Genomic DNA, 19,633 nt, shown 5'->3' with positions numbered 1-19,633 from the left:
CCATGTGTGTAATATCAGAAATAGCCTACTTTATTGATCCCAGAAGGGGAAATTGTTTTGTTATAGTTGCTTACATTGCTACATTGCTATTCTAGGCATTAAAGTAATAGGCCTAGAAATAACAATTAAAAAGCTGGCAAGTAGAAAATAGAAAAGAGAAATATAAAAATATAAATACAAGTGTGGGGAATATGTACAGTATTCTACAGTGGGTGATAGAAGTGTAATGAATAAATATGCCCTAGCAGTAATAATAGTGAGTATTGATAATGTTGAGAGATGGTATCGAAGTTTTCATGACAACAGCGAGATGCAATTGAAAGCTCAGGAAAAAATATTAGTAAGTGAATCTTTCCCCCAAATGCTGTTCCTAAAAAAAAGCTGGTAGCCTTAAAATGACCATGTTTCCCTGAGGTGAGGTCCTCGCTCAGTCTCAGGCTTTTATTCTGAAGGTAAAGTCGACTTGATATTATGGAGTAGTAACTCTGGCTAGCTTTACTCTGAGTGTAGTTCTTTTATTTATAAAGCAGTTTCATGCACACAGGTAAACTTAAGGTGGTGTGCACAGCAGGTAAGCACAAAGGTAAAACAAACCAAACACAGTACAAAAAGAGAACCATCTATACAGAATCAAGATAAAATAAATAAGAATATTTAAAATAAAACATTGATAATAAGGGTTTTATAACATTTAGGTAAAAGCACGAGTTATTTCTTCCATTTGTCACACAAGCCATCACTCTGATGAACAGTTGACTCTGACTCACAGTGTTAGGAACAATTCCTGTTTACTGGCTACCATTTACCATTTATTTATTCATCATTCTCCATTTCAAAACTGTTCATATTGTCATATTGTAGGCCTATATACAGTATACCAAATGTATGTTTACGACATGTAAATGTCTGCTCATGGCACTGTTGCACTATTGTCCCAATCTGTCTGTTTTGTTTATAGTGTGTAGATATGTGTGTTCTCTATGCTGTAGTCTGTGTTTGATTACTGTATTATTGTATTATTGTATAAGTAGTATTGTATAAAGATGATTCTGATTCGTTAAAGGTTTTTTGAGAGTTTTCGTCTCATCTGAATCGGCTGCTGTTCAGAAGGAAATATGTGATTTGAGATATTGATCTGTTTAAATAAAACTGACTTGACTTGAACGGGAAATGGAAGCATGTGAACATCCCAGCAGTCACAGCAGATGTCGGATCAGCTGATAGTCTTTTAATAGAGCGCTAATACTTCCGTCCTACCGCAGGAACCAAATTAAGTTCACACTGAGGAAGACTCGGTTCACCTCCACATCATAAACCCTGCTCATCCAGTGCGGCAAAAACCACCTGGTGCAGCTGTCACGTGTTCATTTTAGATTTAACCCAAATGTTGTGCTGCAAACATTCAACTTTGATATAAAAATAAATGTTTTTGCACAAAGCACCATATTTCAATGCGTTTAGAGATTAAAGAACACACCTCTGTGTCCACACCAGGGAGCTGAGTTACAGTAGATTAAATAGTACTCTTTAAGGATCATTAAGAGCATTGAGAGCGCGTGCTTCATCTATTTTATTAAGAATAAATGCAGCAGCTTATCAGCGCGATCACTTCCTGCCAATGATTTCCCTTTCAAAATAAAAACAAATAAAGTGCAACAAACAATGCCAGCTTCACTTAAATGAGAGGGTGCAGAGCCTGTTATAAACTATACTACACATTCTTCTTCTTCTTCTTCTTCTTCTTCTTCAAAGCCTATTATATTCTGGGGAAGCCTGAATCAGGAGTGGGGCTGTAAACGTTTTAACAGGTTGTTTTCCTCATAAACAATGCAACGTAAAGTGTGAGTTTAAAACATGGAGTTACTGTTTGTTATCCGTCTCAGGCAGATAACCCGAACCCTCACCATCCCTTTAAACAGAACAAATATCTGGTCGTTTTAATTGATTAACATTAACCCTTTACTTTGAAGTATGCAGGCGGAAGTAGAGCAGACGCTGCTGCGGACTTGGTGCTCCCAGCAACTAACGGGGCATCACTTCAGTGCGGTTCGCCACACCGGTCCCCCCTCTGCGGTGACTGCGTGCTGCGAGGCCCCTGTGAGGTTCTGGACTAACCGCAGGTCTCATGTCATCGCTGGACTTGATGAAAAAAGAGTGTTTGGCAGCTGGGACCCTGTCCTCGGCCTCTCTCAAGAGGAGGTTCATAAAGAAGAGGAGGGTCGCTCCCGGGGGGCAGCAGGATGCGGACAGCGACTGTCAGCTGTGCAGGTGAGACTCACGAACCTGAACCAGGAACTTTCAGTTCAGTTTTATTTATACAGCTCCAGGTTATAACTGAGGTATCTCAGGGCACTGCCATATGGACCAGGTCTAGACTCAGTGAAGTGTTAACAGACACCCCAAAGTTCTGGAATAAACCAGTTGAACCAGCTGCTGGCTGATCTTTGAGCTCAGAAAGTTTAGATAGTTCACACTGACACCGTGCCCAGGTCTGGATCAGGACCCGCTCACACAGACACAAGCTCAGGTCCCGGTCAGGACCTGCTCAGGTCTGGATCAGGACCTGCTCACACAAAGACCGATCTCAGTTCCTGGTCAGGACCTCCTCAGGTCTGGATCAGTACCTGCTTACACAAACACCGACCTCAGGTCCTGGTCAGGACCTCCTCAGGTCTGGATCAGGACCTGCTTACACACACCGACCTCACCAGGACCTGGATCAGGACCTGTCCCGGTCAGGACCTCCTCAGGTCTGGATCAGGACCTGCTTACACAAACACCGACCGCAGGTTCCGGTGAGGACCTGCTCAGGTCAGGATCAGGACCTGCTCAAACACACACCATGTTCAGGTCAGGATCAGGACCTGCTCACAAAGACACCATGCTCAGGTCACGGTCAGGACCTGCTCAGGTCAGGATCAGGACCTGCTCAAACACACACCATGTTCAGGTCAGGATCAGGACCTGCTCACAAAGACACCATGCTCAGGTCACGGTCAGGACCTGCTCAGGTCAGGATCAGGACCTGCTCAAACACACACCATGTTCAGGTCAGGATCAGGACCTGCTCACAAAGACACCATGCTCAGGTCACGGTCAGGACCTGCTCAGGTCAGGATCAGGACCTGCTCAAACACACACCATGTTCAGGTCAGGATCAGGACCTGCTCACAAAGACACCATGCTCAGGTCACAGTCAGGACCTGCTCAGGTCTGGATCAGTACCTGCTTACACAAACACCGACCGCAGGTTCCGGTCAGGACCTCCTCAGGTCTGGATCAGGACCTGCTTACACAAACACCGACCGCAGGTTCCGGTCAGGACCTGCTCAGGTCAGCTTTGAGCTCAGAAAGTTTAGATAGTTCACACTGACACCATCCTCAGGTCAGGATCAGGACCTGCTCATAAAGACACCATGCTCAGGTCACGGTCAGGACCTGCTCAGGTCAGGATCAGGACCTGCTCAAACACACACCATGTTCAGGTCAGGATCAGGACCTGCTCACAAAGACACCATGCTCAGGTCATGGTCAGGACCTGCTCAGAACTGGATCAGGACCTGCTCACACAGACAACGTGCTCTGTTCTGGATTAGGACCTGCTCACACAGATATGGTTTAACATTCAGGCAGCTGTGTTTATTTAATCGATCAGTGGTGAAATCAAGGTGCAAGGTGTGAATTTCCCTTGGGATAAATAAAGTATCTATCTATCTATCAAAGGTGCATGATTATGAATATTGGAGCTTATAAATTTCTCAAGTCGATCCCTCTGAGACCACATACCTGTCTCTGTTGCTGGCCTCAAGGAGTCAGTATGCCTCAAAGTCCAACACTGTCTGAACCCCCCATACATATTGTAGCTTGCCAAAACCAACAACAGAAGAAATGTGGCCCCAGCACGACGCAGGTGTGTAGGGGGGAAAGTTCAGTTCTGCTTTTAGATCAGTTTGGACGATGCTTGTGAAGCTCCCTGAACCCCAATGCCTCCCTCACTAACTCACTTGTTGTGTTCCTATTTTTCCAGGTGTTCCTTGTTTGTGCCGTCTGGTATTAGTCGCACTGTTCGTCGGATTCTGATAGCCTGCCTCCTCTCCTTCCTGGCGCTGCTTGGCTCAGTATCCATCGATCTCAGCTCCAACTTTGACCTGCTGCACACCACGGAGGTGGCTTATGACGAGCTGGCTTCATGCAGGACGATAGCTATTCTGCAACTCGTCAGTAAGTTTCAAAGGATGAGGCGTTTATTTACCAATGAGACACAGGAGGCAGGTTTCTCACATGTAGTGTTTCCTGTGTTCAGTGCTCTCTGTGGTGAAACGGTGGCTGACAGTAACAGCCACGGGCATTCCTGCAGTACTGAGCTGGCTGGATTTTGCCCAGAGATGAGTAGGAGTGTCGAAGGATTTCTAAATACTTCATTGGATACAAATGGCACCGATGAAAATGGTACCTCTGTGTACACCCAGGTCATCGGCAGATTCCTGGACACCTGGGGTACGGTGGAGGATAGTTTAGTCAAAGCCAAACAGATTCCTAACTGGGGAGACGTGCTGGCTGCAAGACTTCTGGTGACATTCATAGAGCTGAACCACCAGGTGATGGACTTCCCCCACATGGCAACTCATGCTGACTTCCAGTACAAGTGGACTTACGTACTCAGATACCTGGGCTTTGCCATGGTTATGACAGAACGACTGAATGACTGCTGGTTAGAGAGCATAGACCTCAAGGTCAACTCAAAACAGTCTTGGATCTTTGACTCGAGTCTGTGGCAGATCTCTGGAGCAGGATCAGAGCTTATGTCTGGGTCCCAGGCTGGAGTTCTGGCTCTGACAAACACTCAGCAGTGCTTGTTTGATCGGGCGGTGCCGGCCCTCAGGTTGGCGTCTCGGTCCGTGTCTTCGGTCCTCAGTATGAGGGTCTGCCTGCTGGCTATGGCCTGCCTCATCTACCCGGTGGCGATGTTCTCCTTCAAGCAGATGGCCGAGTGGATACAGAACTACGCCCAGAGCTTGAAGGAGAAGAGTGAGGACCTGAAGCGCCAGAGGAAGCTGGCCGAGGACCTGCTGCACCAAATGCTGCCCAAGTCAGTCGCCAAGCAGCTCCGCCAGCAAAAACACGTCAAGGCCGAGAGCTACGAAAAGGTTGGTGCGATCACAAAGAGTGTATTCATTTGTGCTTCTCTGACTGTGGTTGAGAATGGTTCAAGTAGGCGTTCGCCCAGGACAGGAGATGACTGCTACTGCTCAGACCCTTTTTATACTGAATGGACCAACATGCTGCTTGCTGGCCTGTCATTGGTCTTTGCCCATGAAAAGGCAGTTAAACTAGACCTAAACTATATACCGGAACCAGCTATAGGAGACATAAATGTAGTCGGCAAGAGAATGCTGACTGTCTGAAGAATCTAACATGCATTTGCTTCGTTTGGTAGTTTATTGGAGGTAGACAGGTGATAGCATCCATTAAGCATCCAACAAGGTCCAAACTGTCACATGTCCAAACTGTCCAAAGGTCCAAACTGTCCAAAGGTCCAAACTGTCACAGATACACAAGTGTCCAACAGCAATAAAGTCCATAAAATGCAATGAATAAGATGAACGGCAGTCAGCAATAATTAGGTTTTGACCTATCACCCCCTCTCTCCTCATCCCAACTACCCATGGTTTCCCAAATTGCTACTGGCCACCCATGTGACCCAATAACCGTAAGTTACCAAAAATCAGTGTTCAAGAACAACATCGCCCTAAAAGTTTCCTACACCAGCTTCAACATACATTTGAGATGAGAAACTGTATGTGTGTCTATGTAAATGAAGAATCATAGTTTATTTTGCATCTTTCATTTTTTTGTTTTAATAGCTGTTCAATAGTCAGAAACATGCTGATGCTGATCCTCAGTGGCTGTTCTCCAGACTGAAATCTAGTCGGGGTGACTGAGTTTGAGATGTGTAGTCTGGCTTTGTAAAGTTCTTTCTACAGCAGTGTGAAGAATTAACAAGAAGCATGGGGGCAACAATGCTCTCTTGTGTTCAAGCAAAAATAATAGTAAAAGCTTTATATCCCCAAGTTGATTGTGAACAGATGTTGAATCACAGGACTTTGGGCAGAGGTTAGGTAAGCAACCGGAGGTGAGCAAAGCTTGGACTGAAGTCATTAGTTTGATCCCTGGACCTGCAGGGAGATCTGAGAAAGAGTAGCATTGCCCTTCAGCACGAGCGCCACCTGTGGAGCTGCTCGGCAGCCAGTAGACCAGATGGGCAGATATTAAGGGTAGTTGTGGCTCAGGAAGTTGGGCAGGCCGTCCACCAATCACAGGGCTGGAGGTTGCATCCCCAGCTCCACCTGTCTACATTTTGAAGTGTTCCCGGGCAAGACAATGAACCCCAAAGTGCTCCCGATGGTCTGCACCTAATTGTCCAGCTGTAAGGCGCTTTATAGATGCAGCCATATTTTGTATGAAAGTGTTCAGACAGACACCTGCACATGATTCATTTGAAGAAGCTCCCTGTGTTGGCTCAGCAAACCCTGGATGAAAAAGACTTCTTCCCCTTTCTTTTCATTTGGACTTTTGACTTGGACAAGACACATGATTAAAATTGATGCTATAAAAAAGTGAATCAACTTTATAAACAGATATACACTACCGGTGTTTTAGAACACCCCTATTTTTCTAGTTTAACTCATTATTGATCGCTGCAAACTGTATATCTCTGAAATTTACAGTATTTTCTCATTTTTTCTGACCTAAACTTTGTCTTTACCTTCTTTGGTTATTCTGCAGCAGTGGAAGGAAATGAAACATTTCTACAGTAAACACCTTGGAACAGCCTGTTAATCCACCCTCAGAAGCTTTATTTGGACTATATTATATATATTGTATATAATATTAATGAAGGAAGACGGAGCAGCTGGTCATCAGTTGATCCTACAGTGAAATAATGAACAAAACTCCTTCATTTAGATCTGAAAATGTCTGTTTTGTTGACGTAAACGTTTTTAACTTTGGCAGATTGCTGCTTACTTTGGTACCATTTAAGTTTTTTCACTGGACTTGAAATACTTCATACACACTACCAGAAACATGGGGCTTTAATCGATCCTTTGGACTTATTGGCTTTGACTTGAAACTTGAACTTACTTGTGACTTGGAAAACAACTTTGTCCCTCTGCTTCGTCTTCCTACAATCTTTCTTTCCACAAGGCTGGGAACCAAAGGGTATTAAAGTGTTGATGGAAGTGTTATTGTGTTAAAGTTAAACAAGATAATAGAATTATATATATGTACTGTATATATATTTATTCTGTATATTTGACGTGTAAATGTCCATAAGGGAAACACAACAAGGTACAGTAAAAACAACCGCAGCTCACAGTGTATGCAAACCTTAAAGCAAAGCTGAACAACCTTTCCCCTCCATTTTCACTCTGAACATTTACTAGAATCTGAGCTTGTAACGTTGGGAGGTTTGTGTGCTTCTGCTGCGAGTAGGCTTCCTCTCCCAAGATCTGCGAACGCGATGAATGAATGTGTGTGTTTGCTGCCTTTGTTGCTATTGTTGGCGTAATTACCTATAATTGCCCTGTTCCATATTCATCATGAGATAAAACAAGTTATATTTGTGAAAACTGTGTCTGGCTTATTGAAGAGGTTTGAAGCAGCTGTACCCAAAGCACTCTGCACGAGGAGGGAGGGGGGTATTACTGATTAGGATCAGAGGCTCATTTTTATACTGATGTGGAGCTCTTGAGTATTCTGGAAAGAACCTCGACCCAGGGATTCTTCTGGTTCCAAGCTGAGCGGACTCACTGAGCCCTGAAGGGTGCTGTCCAGCTCCCATGTGACACCTGCTGCCTGTGAAGGCTCTGATGTTCAGGTTGTGTTGAAACTGTTTCAGAGACGTGTTGATTCAACTGTAGCATCATTAAAGAGGATGCAGCTTATCCTGCTGTTGAACTGCATTGCAGTTTACAGAGAGGGAGGCTGCATAGTGAGACTGTTGCATCAGACTGCATTAGTTTTAGCGTGGTGGTTCTGATGAACAGGACACTGAGTGCATGTCTGCGTCACGTCTCTCTGTTTTGTTTCAGGTCACCATCTTCTTCTCAGACATTGTGGGCTTCACCTCCATCTCTGCGTCCTGCACTCCTCTGCAGGTGGTGGAGATGCTCAACAACCTCTATATGTGCTTCGACACACGCATCGACTCCTACAACGTCTACAAGGTAACAATGACATGTACACAAAGAAAATTCACACACTGACTTTTGTATAACATTTCGGGGAAAAGCCAAGAGCTGACTAGCTGCTTCCCCCTGTTTTGAGTCTTTATACTAAGCTAAGCTAACCACATCCTGACTCCAGCTCTGTACTGTAACACACACAGACAGGAGACTGAGATCCATCTGAACGTCCCGCTCTCAATAAGAAGCAAATATCCTCAAATATTGAACAATTAAGCACACACTCAGATGGCTGAAGAATGGGAGAGGTTTAGATTTGTCTAAATGTAACACAAATTGATTCCCAGGCTGTGGACAAATGAGTACAGAAGCAGCACACACATGCTTTACTGTAAACCAAGCAGCAGTCCCCAGTTACACTGTGTGCAGTTGTAGTGTGTGCACCTGTAGCCCCGGCCTCACCATAAACCCTGCAGCAGAGAAAGAGCATGTGTTGACCAGCCTTATTCTCCACCTGCAGACAGCGCTGCCGCTGAATCCACACGTCTGCCACAGTGAAGAACTGCATTAATGCAGCACAGATGAACGGAAATGACAGTGTGTTGATGTGTTGAATGTTTTCTGCAGCCTGTCTGCAGAGGGTCACAATGTGAAGACGGCTATACAATAGGTTTTTCAGTTTTCGCGATTTTGCAGAAAAAACTATAGACGGAAATGGCTGTGGCCTATACCACAAGATTCAGCTCGATCCCCCACACGCGTGGATATAAGGTTTTTGATATTCGCCTTCGTATGCAGGAGCTCCAAGGCCAAACGCAATTATGTCACTTTTAGCGCCACCTAGTGGTAGGAGTGTGCAGATTTTTGCACCTGAGGTGTACTCTTGGGGCTGTGAACCTACCCCCTGAGTTTTGCGTCTGTAGCACTTACCATCTAGGCCATAGTATCCGTTTTATGTACGGAAGAATGAAAATAATAAAAACCAGAACGATTCCAAAAGGGTTCCCAGCTCCGCTGGTATCGGGAAGTTCCCAGCCACACTCGGGCTTATAGCTTAAAAAATAGCTTTAAACACTAGTAATGCAGTATCAAGGAATGGATCATGCAAGGAAATGTTTTGTGTGTATGATGTTGTTTTACTTTCCTTTTAGAATATTTCTCTCTTTATTTGTCAAAGAAATTTTAATAGCTACTTTTATATACCTGTTTTGCACTTTGCTGATGATGCACTGATCGGATTACATTCAATTTCATTCTGTACAGTGACAATACAGATTCTATTGTATGTGGGAAAAATCTCCCTGAGCCAAACCCGTCAGTAATTTGGACATGTCAAAGCAGGAAAAGCACAGATCAATATCCAGTTAAATCTGGTAGTGACAGGGTCCTGGTGTTGGTCCTGTGCACGCTGACTCACTAACATCACAACACTTCAACAGGCCAGAGCCACCATTAATGTTATTCATTCAAATTAGCACTCGACTAAAAGTATTGCCTGTGGCAGCAGGAGTGTTGCTCTCAGTTTATCTGTACATTGATATCAGCTGAGCAGAGTTACAGGGTCTGATCAGATTGACAATGATGAGAAATGTGATATACCTGCCTGTTTATCAATAAATAGATCTAGCATGTAGCCGCCCCCCCTCCCCACAAAGAGCTGGTAGGTGTGTTTTATAGCTAGGAAAGAGCAGGCTATGGTTCTCCTGCTTCATGTGTGCTCCTCCTCCTCCACAGTCTGATGTACCTGACCCAGTACATCTTCTGTATTCACCCTGTTGGATGTTTTGAAGTTATTAGTGGGTTGCTCTCCTTTACTGTTTTATAAAGCCACAATTCTTTTCCAAGATGACTTCTTATTTGTAAATTACTAAAAAAATTAAATGTGCACCTTGATTTAGTTTTGTTTATTTTCTTCTTAATTAGCTGGAGACAAATTAGCTTGAATGAGCTTCAAGTAAGATGAATTTTGACATTTCGTTGCTCTCAGACAACAAGGTGAAGCCTTCCTGCTCCTCGCTGGACAAACGTTCCACTTTCTGTTTTTGTTCTTCCGGTTTTCAGTAATGAAAGTTGTTATAAAAATATCTTCTGAGTTCCTGATTGGTCTACGTATCATCCCGGTGTGTTTGGTTCTTGAGTTTCATTTGAACAAACTTTTATCAAACCAGGTGGAGACGATTGGGGACGCCTACATGGTGGTGAGCGGGCTGCCTGAGAGGAATGGCGATAGACACGCTGACGAGATCGCCAAGATGGCGTTGGATCTGGTAGCAGCCGTGAGACAGGTCTCCATCCCTCACATGCCGAACCACAGGTTGCAACTCAGGGCAGGCATCCACACAGGTGAGAGGAACACAGAAGGATCACCTGTGCAGGGACTGATAGGGATATTGATCAGCACAGTGATGGTGGATTTTCATGGTCAGGATGATTGTGATCCTTTGACCTTACCTCTAGCGTCACCCTGAGGTCAAATAGTCCACTTGGCCAACAAGTGCTCTAAAAACTAATCACCATAATATTATATATCCATAATATTTGTGACGATATTCATCAATAAGAGTCTGCATGTGTTCCAGTGATGTGTTCCGATGTCTGCGGGGATTTAATAAACTGAAGGAGAAACAGATTTACAGACGTTCCTGCTTTCACAACATTTATTTAAACTAATGTGCTGGTTGGAGAGTGTTTATGTTTTTATTTTTAGCATTATTCTGTTAGCTACATGCTGAACATTGTCAATGTGAGCATGTCTGTGAAGGTTCTCAGTCATCTAGGTCATAGTTATCCAATGAAGGTGGCGTAGACCCCCTCCTCTGTTCAGCGACGGCTTCTCAACCCTGGTGTAGATGCTTCCTTGACACCTCTTTCAAACCATCCATCTTCTCTGTCTAAAATGTGCACCTGGTGGTCCTCAAACGAGTGTCCTCTGTCCTTCAGATGTAAGTAGACAGCAGAGTCTTGACCTGAGGAGTTGGCCCTTCTGTGTTGAGCCATGCGTTTGTGTAGTGGTTGTTTAGTCTCCCCAATATACAGGTCTGTGCATTCCTCACTGCATTGGACCGCATACACTAGATTGCTTTTCTTGTGTTTGGGTGTGCGGTCTTTGGGGTGTACAGTATCTGTCTTAGTGTGTTCTTGGGTTTAAAAAACACAGGGATGTTGTGTTTGTTGAGTTTCTCTAATACTTAGTACACATTTGTTTGACCTTCTTCTCCTCATCCCCTGTAGTGTTGGTCTTCTTTCAGGATTTTGTGGCTGTTTTTCACAAAGGTCCATTTAGGGTATCCACAGGCTATATCCTTCAGGTGGTTCTGTTCCTTCTCTCTGGCTTCTGCACTTGTTGGTATGTTGTCTACTCTGTGGTGCAGGGTTCTGATGACTCTTAGCTTGTGCTGCAGTGGGTGGTGGGAATCAAAAAATAAGGATTGGTCTGTGTGTGTGGGTTTCCTGTAAACCTTTCCTTTGTCTGTAGAATCCTTCGTTGTTCTGGAAATAGGTGGTGTTTAGACAGAGGTTGAGTAATTTACAGATCTAGTCAGGCCTGAGGTTAGTTCTGTTTTCCAGGGTGTTGTCTTGTAGTAGCTGTTTCCTTATGGATTCTACTGCCTCCATGGTGGGGATGCAGGTGAACAAAGAGGTGACATCATAGGACACCATGGTTTCATCTGGGTCAAGTTCCAATCCTCGAACTTTGTTTACAAAGTCAATGGAATTTTGGATGTGATGGGCTGTGTTACTAACCAAAGGGGCTAAGATATGTGTTTGGCAATGTTGTAGGTGACCGAGTTGATGCTGCTGATAATCGGCCTGAGTGGGGCTCCTTCTTTGTGTATCTTGGGTAGTCCATATATGCAAGGAATGGCTTCTCCAGGATACAAACGGTAATATTGTTCTCGGGTGAAGGAGTTTTCTTTCTGAAGTTGTTGTAGACATTCTATGGCCTTTTTCTTGTGCCTGCTGGTTGGGTCCCGTCTCAGTGTCTCATATGTGTTTGTGTCTATTAGTAGTGTATTGACTTTTTCCTGGTAGTCCACTGTGTTAAGGACTACCATGCATCTTCCTTTGTCCGAAGGTAAGATGGTTATGTTTTGATCCTTGCTCAGTGATGTCACAGATCTCATTTCTTGGATGGTCAGGTTAGAAGGGAGTTCCTTAGTAAGGGCTGCTGATACCTTTGGCCTGAGCTGTTCTGCTTCTGTTTCTGTTGAATAGTTTTTCCTAATGGCCGATTCTGTTGCTGTGATGAGGTCCACTATAGGTAGCTGCTGTGGTTGGGTGAGTTCCCTATCTGACAGATTTTTCACCCTTCTGTTATCTGTTTCCCTTGTTGTGGGGTTGTCATCCTTACTCCTCAAGATGTCTGTGAAGGTTCTCAGTCATCCAGGTCATAGTTATCCAATGAAGGTTGAGGTCAAGGGCAGCTGGACTTGGTCGAAGATACTAGAAGACGTTTCGTTCTTCGAACTCATCCAAGAGACTTCTTGGATGAGTTTCTTCAATTCTGACTGACTGGTAGGGAAACTCAGCTATTTAACCTCTGGGATCATTAGCTAGGATCATCGATACCGCTGGTTTGTTAGAGCTCCTGGCTGTCGTAACGACAGTCGTCTTGGTCGTTACAGCCACCCATGGCCAAGTCTGATTGACCGTCGTTGGCATCCTCATCTGAGACCAAGAGGAAATGCTTGTTGAGTTTCCTGGGAAGTGATGAAAGGACAGCATTGTAAGTGGGGGATAAGTGGTGGCGTAGACCCCCTCCTCTGTTCAGAAACGGCTTCTCAACCCAGGTGTAAATGGCTTCCCTGACACCTCTTTCAAACCATCCATCTTCTCTGTCTAAATGTGCACCTGGTGATCCTCAAATGAGAGTCCTGACCTGAGGAGTTCTGTGTTGAGCCATGCGTTTGTGTAGTGGTTGTTTAGTCTCCCCAATGTACAGGTCTGTGCATGATCCTCACTGCTCTTGGAGCCCGTCTGTACAGGTCTGTGCATTCCTCACTGCATTGGACCGCATACACTAGATTGCTTTTGTGTGTGGTTGTGCGGTCTTTGGGGTCTACCAGTATCTGTCTTAGCGTGTTCTTGGGTTTAAAAAACACAGGGATGTGGTGTTTGTGTGAGCATGTTAGCATGCTATTGTTAGCATTTAGCAGTGTGTGTGTCCATGTACAGCCTCACAGAGCTGTTAACATAGCTGTAAAGTCTGATTTAGATTAGTTTTATTTGAAGAGACAGTATGTTGTTCTTCTCCAGCCCTGTTGCATTATGGGATGTATTAAAGTACTTGCAGCAAAGTAAAGCACAGCTGTTTTTCCCCTCTTCGCTCTAAAGGTCCATGTGTGGCGGGGATAGTGGGCTACAAGATGCCAAGATACTGTCTGTTTGGCGACACGGTCAACACAGCCTCTAGAATGGAATCCACCAGCCTGCGTATGTGCACCTGGACACACAATACACAAACACACTGTGTGCATGCAGCGCTACACACATCACACACAATACACAAACACACTGTGTGTATGCAGCGCTACACACCTCACACAGTTACAGAGGAAACTCGACATTTAAGTCTGTATTTGTAGGACGCTAGTGCAGACAGCAGAGTGTTTCTACACAGCGTGACTTTGGCCTCAGTTGTGTTTAACTGTATTTCTTGTTGTTTGTGTGTCAGCTCAGAGAATCCACACCAGCTCAGAAACCTACTTGGCTCTGATCAAAGACAACGCCTACGAGCTGCAGCTTCGAGGAGAGATTGAGGTCAAGGTAAAATATCCCAGACGTGTCGTAAAATTGTCACATCGAAGAAGCCTTTTCTTTTTTTTTGTCATTTTAAAGGTTCATACAACATTTGCTGAGTTACAAAATGAAACGGTTTGTTCACCCAAATCACATACATCTTCTCACACAGTCTGTCTGCTCATGTGCAGAACTAGTTGGTGTTTAATTTGCCAGAAGACAGATATCTGAAACCAAACCCTGGTTGTTTTTACTCTGGGTGAACAAACCATTTATATTTCTCTACGGCAGTCACTGCTCCTCTTTTGAATTGAATTGAATTCAATTTTATTTTTATAGCGCCAAATCACAACAACAGTTATCTTAGAGCACTTTTTAAAAAGAGCAGGTCTAGATCATACTCTGTGATTTTATTTACAGAAACCCAACAATTCCCACCAAGAGCAGCACTAGGTGACAGAGGCAAGGAAAAACTTCCTTTTAAGAGGCATAAACCTCGAGCAGAACCATGGCTCAGGGTGGGCGGCCATCTGCCTCGACCGGTTGGGGATGAAGGAGAGAGAGAGGGAGAGAGAGAGAGAGAGAGAGGAAGAGGGCAAGAGAGGAACAGAGAGAAAGAGAGAGAGGGAGAGGGAGGCAGCCTACATAATATACACACAGAGGTACAGACAGTAAATGTGATGTTGCTATAGACTAAATGAAAAATGGTACAGATATTTATAGTAGTGTTAATGGTAACAATCGTAATGTTAATGATTATAATAACAATAATAACAACAGGACTAGCAACAATAGTTGTTGCAGCAGAGGGTGTCGAGCAGGAACAACAGGTGACCCGCAGCCATAGATCCAGACTCCACAGCTCCAGAGCCAGAAAACCTGCAGGAAGTGATAGGAGGAGAGAGGAGAGGGACGAGAAAGCACAAGACTACCAGAAAGGGGAGAAGTTGTGTTAGTAACATGCAATAATGGGATGAGGTTGCATACAGAGGGAGAGAAAGTAGAGGAGAGAGGAGCTCAGTGCATCATGGGAAATCCCCCGACAGTCTAGGCCTATAGCAGCATAACTAAGGGATGGTTCAGGACTACCTGAGCCAGCCCTACCTATAAGCTTTATCAAAGAGGAAAGTCTTAAGCCTACTCTTAAATGTGGAGACTGGGTCTGCCTCCTGAACCCACTCTTGTGTCGTTCCTCCTCCTGCCAGGGTAAAGGCAAGATGAACACCTACTGGCTGATTGGCCATAAGAACTACAGCGTGCAGAACGACAGTCTGGTTTGTCACTGGAACCCCAACAAGTCCAGGAAAAAGAAGCCGGTGGCGGGCAGCGAGATCTCTGTCGGCAACGTGAGTTGAACTGGTTCACTTTTCCAGATGTTTGTCAGAACGTTCTTTGCTCCTCGTTCTCTGTTTTTATCTGACGTGTCCATGTAATTATGTGAGTTTCCATGTGATTCTGTAAATGTGTTGATATGTTTTGTGCACTTGTATGAATTGTTCAGCATGTTGAATTAGTTATTATGCCATGTTCATGTCCTATGGGAGTTACTGAAGTTTTCCAGTTGCAATGATCACGTCGGCCAAAGTCATTCTAGGTAATTAAACACGTTGAATGGATATCGTGTGACAGTTTACCGTCAGTGCACACAAAACCAACGTGCAATCATACAGCTGTAGTAGTAGTAGTATACTTTATTGTCCTCGAAAGGAAATTTGTTTTGGACTGCATGGTTGCTGCATGTACATAGAAATATACAATATACAAGTATAAAAAGTATAAGAAGAGGAAAGACAATTAATTTACAAATTTAAAATTAATAAGATAGACTATTATTCAACATACGTGTAGACACAGGAACAAAAGAATTTTTATACGGTTTAGTTTGCACAGTGGAACTCTATATCTTCTGCCGGAGGGGAGCAATTCATACTGAGAGTGCAGAAAGTGAGTTTGGTCCCCCACAATTTTCTGCACCTGATTTAAAGTGCTATTCTCAAATAACTGTTGGAGATTCAAAGATTCCTCATTTCCAACTGTTTTCAGTGCTGTCAACACCAGATGTGACAATTTGGATTTTAGCTGTATTATATTATATGTACTGTAACACCATACTTAACAATACTTTCTAAAACAGCCTTGTAGAACAGCATCATAATTTTCTTATTCACCCCATAAAAACGTAATCTACGTAAAAAATATAGTCTCTGGTGCAGCCGTGTGCAAACCCATTCCGTGTGAGTTTTCCAAGTAAGTGAGCTGTCTATATAAACACCCAAATACTTGTAAGTCTGCGTTTGGGTGATGTTTTGGTCATGTATGACCACTTGATGATGGTCCCCAATACCTTTTGGATCGAATATGATCTCCGCTGTTTTCTTTATATTTATTAGTAAATCATTTTTAACACACCACTCAACAAACTGACTTATTACTTACTGACAAGCTGTCTTCCCATCACTGCCCTCCGTCCCATGTGATGTGAACATGGCATAAATATTTCTGCAGCTTCACTAAGTGGAACTCCAACACTCAAAGCTCACACATGCTGTTCCCATGCCATAGGAGGTTTATATCCTAACCCTGGGTTTAAAGTTGGCAACTCTCCCTCCATGTGTTTCTGCAGTTTACCTGCAGCTTACCTGCAGAGTAGCCCTGATCCTGATTCTGATCATGGATCGCGTCTCCTAGTATCTGGACATTTTAGTTTTCAGCCTTTGTATTAGGAAGAATGTTGAAAACACCCACTCACCAGATGGAAGGACATCATAGGTAGTGTTAAGAATTATGTCAGATAGGGGTTTCTTCTCATTGTCTCATATTTAAAATCTGTATATCCATACTCACTCGCCTTTTTCTGGTGAGTTCATATTCTCAAAATTCTTCCCTGAACATATTTTCTGGGCTGATCAGTGACTGCAATGTCCAAATCTCAACGGAAATGGACACGTCCAGCTAAGCATGTCAGCCAGCCCTCTTCATTCATAAGGCTAGATGTGGTTGGATGGCTCCACCCAGTGACGCTGCCTCTGCAGACTATAATCGTGCACCTTGAGCCTGTGTTGGTAGAAGATGAATTGAATGTGATCTATTATTATATCATGTCATGAACTGACCTTACATACGTACCTCTGTGCCAGTCATCAGTGACAGTGCAGAGCCTCAGTGAGAACGCCACCACCCCAGTCTCCCTTCCCTCCTCAGTGTTGAACCAAACCCCGCCGCGGCCTCGGACGGACAAGCCCGGCCTGAGCGTGGCGGCTCAGGTGGAGCCGTACGGCAGCAGCCACGGGACCCTGGGCTCCATGATTGGGGGTCTGCAAGGGGGAGACGAGAGCCCTCTGCCCAGCCGGCGCGGAAGCAGCGGCGGGCACAAACCCGACCTGCTGCCCGGCTCCAACTGCCACGTGTAACCAGCTCAGGACTTCATTTAACATGAAACATAAATGAACCAGCTGTAGGACAGAGATGGGTTTGTAGTAGATAAATACCTGCTAAGTATTCACTAGTCGGCATGCTTATTAGCTTTCTGAAATGTGAAACCTTTGAGTCACCCGGTCTCACAACAGAGATTTTACAGCAGTGCTTTCTGTGGTGTTTGTGTATTTGTATGTAGTCTGTTTTGTTGTGTAGCTGTGAAGCACCGAGTGTTAAAGTAAATAAAGGTTACTTTGTTTTGTTCCATATTTGATGAACTTGTCACTTTGACTTTTTGATATTGCTTTTACTGAGTTATGATTAAAGAAAACCTCTGTTAAAGGACACAGTTATTTTGTCTTTATTAGCTGATTGAAATGTTTTTCAATGTGACTTTATTTTCCATGAAGAGCTGTTTAACATGTCGGTGTTGTCCAGCAGAGAGCAGCACAGACTGCAGAGCCTGAACACTTGAGGCTATGAATATGAGCATGTTGTTATCCTTCCAGTATTTACAGATCCTCCAAGCTGCTGTTTTCTGCGCTTACACACAAAATGCATGAAGAGCTTATTAGATATGATGATCACAGTGAAACTTTACAAGATGAAAGTAAACATAAATAAATGCTGTGTTATTAAAATGTTTATTATTTTATATGACTTAATATGCAAATGAGGTTAATTTTCATATCACGCAAATCCATTTTCCACCACCAGTCAGATGGATTTTTTTGGTTTTACTGTGATAATATACGGTCAGACAAAAAAATAGTTTTTTCATGAATTTATTCAAAATACGCGTCCATAGCCCGGCGTCAAAGTCCACTGGAAGAGTCTCAGAAGCGTTTCAGCAGCGTAGCGTGCAGCCTGCGCCACCTTATTGACTTGTTATTAATTGGTCATTTTCGTGCTTCTACTACCTTCTGCACACCTCTAGGTGACCCCGTTTCGTTCCGTAATCTTCAGGCTGCATTTCCTACAAGGAGCATTTCAGAATCAGAGCATTTTGCCTACCTGATTTTACTGACATGTTTACAATTTGTTGATTTAGTAATCAGTGTTTGCATTTTGTGCTTCTGCTATGCATCTGCTCTGTGCTGCTTGACGCGGTTAGCGGCACCTATCCTCTGCGGAGCGGAGAGCCACTTCTGGGACGCTTCTGTGATGCGCTGCGGCCGCGTCTGGTGGACTCACGAGCATTGACTATAATGGTCACGACTAGCTCCGGTGTTCGGCAACCGCGGCGCAGCCCTAACGCGCCATAGCCGGAGTCAGTGGATTTTAGCAGTTAGAATGATCTAACGGCCTTGACGGCAAATAACATAAAAGATGGCGCTGAGTATAGCTGCCTTGGTGTTAAGTGCGCTTTGTTTTGTTTTGTTTTTGTGTGTTAATTCAGTTTTCAGCTGTGATTCCCGGTGCTCTTTCACCAGGGAGGAGCTCATGAACATCAGAGGAACAACTCAACAACAACAACGGATTTAATTCCCACTTTTCTTGCGTCATCAGTGGAATTATTGGACATTTTGGTGAAGGGCTCGCTCGCTGTCGTTCGCGCTGTAAAGCTCTGCAGGAGAGAGAAAAGAGCCGGGTCGCTTGTGCGTCTTCGCCGGCGGACAAACTTCAGCTTCTGGTGGGGAAAAACAGAGACTTTTATTCATCTTCTGTTCTGTGCTTCACGGAGACGTGGCTGTCTGAACTGATACCGGACTCCGCGCTGCAGCTGGCAGGCTTCCAACTGTACAGAGCGGACCGCGACACAAAACAAAAGGTGGAGTTGTCTGTTTTTATATTAACCAACGTGACAGTGATTCAGCAGCACTGTTCTCCTAATCTGAAAATTCTTATCATTAACTGTAAACCGTTTTTCTCCCCCCGTGAGTTTGCTTCATTCACTCTGGTCGGTGCTGACACTTTTATCCAAAGCGACATACAAATTGCTATACATCTCAGAGGTTGCACGCCTCTGGAGCAACTAGGGATTACGTGTCTCCCACACCAAAGGCAAGCATCTTCTCTATGCGCCATCACCACCCCATTACATCTCGCCGCACACCAACGTTCAGGACGCACAGCGCATGCTGGCCGACCGGATACTGTGTGTGGAGCAGACAAACCCAGACTCCCTTGTTATTGTTCTCGGTGACTTTAACGGGAAATCTCAGCCAAGAACTCTCCAAATACAGACAGTTTATAAAGTGTCCAACCAGAGAGGGGAACACTTTAGATCACTGCTACACCACAGTTAGCAGTGCCTATCACGCCGTCACACGCGCTCCACTGGGACATTCTGA

The 19,633-nt window shown here is 44.3% G+C and overlaps 1 protein-coding gene across 2 annotated transcripts; it reads left to right on the top strand.

The window, feature by feature from the left end:
- Nucleotides 1-2,071: 2,071 nt before the first annotated feature.
- LOC119904961 lies at nt 2,072-17,686 on the top strand. 2 transcript variants are annotated; one of them, XM_038721590.1, is made up of 8 exons: nt 2,072-2,268; nt 4,028-5,147; nt 8,094-8,228; nt 10,355-10,529; nt 13,521-13,619; nt 13,861-13,952; nt 15,131-15,271; nt 17,127-17,191. In XM_038721590.1, the coding sequence occupies exons 1-8, from the start codon at nt 2,126-2,128 to the stop codon at nt 17,130-17,132; spliced, it is 1,911 nt and encodes a 636-aa protein (XP_038577518.1). In that variant the 5' UTR covers nt 2,072-2,125; the 3' UTR covers nt 17,133-17,191. The 2 variants fall into 2 exon arrangements, with proteins under 2 accessions (XP_038577518.1, XP_038577517.1); XM_038721589.1 differs by having other exon boundaries at nt 2,075-2,268; nt 17,063-17,686.
- The last annotated feature ends 1,947 nt before the right edge of the window (nt 17,687-19,633 follow it).

This window comes from Micropterus salmoides, unplaced genomic scaffold (assembly GCF_014851395.1).
Source record: "Micropterus salmoides isolate LMB-PRFRI ecotype aquatic unplaced genomic scaffold, ASM1485139v1 Ms_hic_scaffold_16, whole genome shotgun sequence".
Classification (NCBI taxonomy): domain Eukaryota; kingdom Metazoa; phylum Chordata; class Actinopteri; order Centrarchiformes; family Centrarchidae; genus Micropterus; species Micropterus salmoides.
This window is presented reverse-complemented; position numbering and strand designations above follow the sequence as displayed.

Bases quoted from the DNA above. Each gene is read 5' to 3' on its own strand.
- LOC119904961 (XM_038721589.1), top strand. From the start codon at position 2,126: ATGTCATCGCTGGACTTGATGAAAAAAGAGTGTTTGGCAGCTGGGACC. The intron at 5,148-8,093 runs GTTGGTGCGATC...GTTTTGTTTCAG, and splicing joins AGGCCGAGAGCTACGAAAAG to GTCACCATCTTCTTCTCAGA. The intron at 13,620-13,860 runs GTATGTGCACCT...TTTGTGTGTCAG, and splicing joins AATGGAATCCACCAGCCTGC to CTCAGAGAATCCACACCAGC.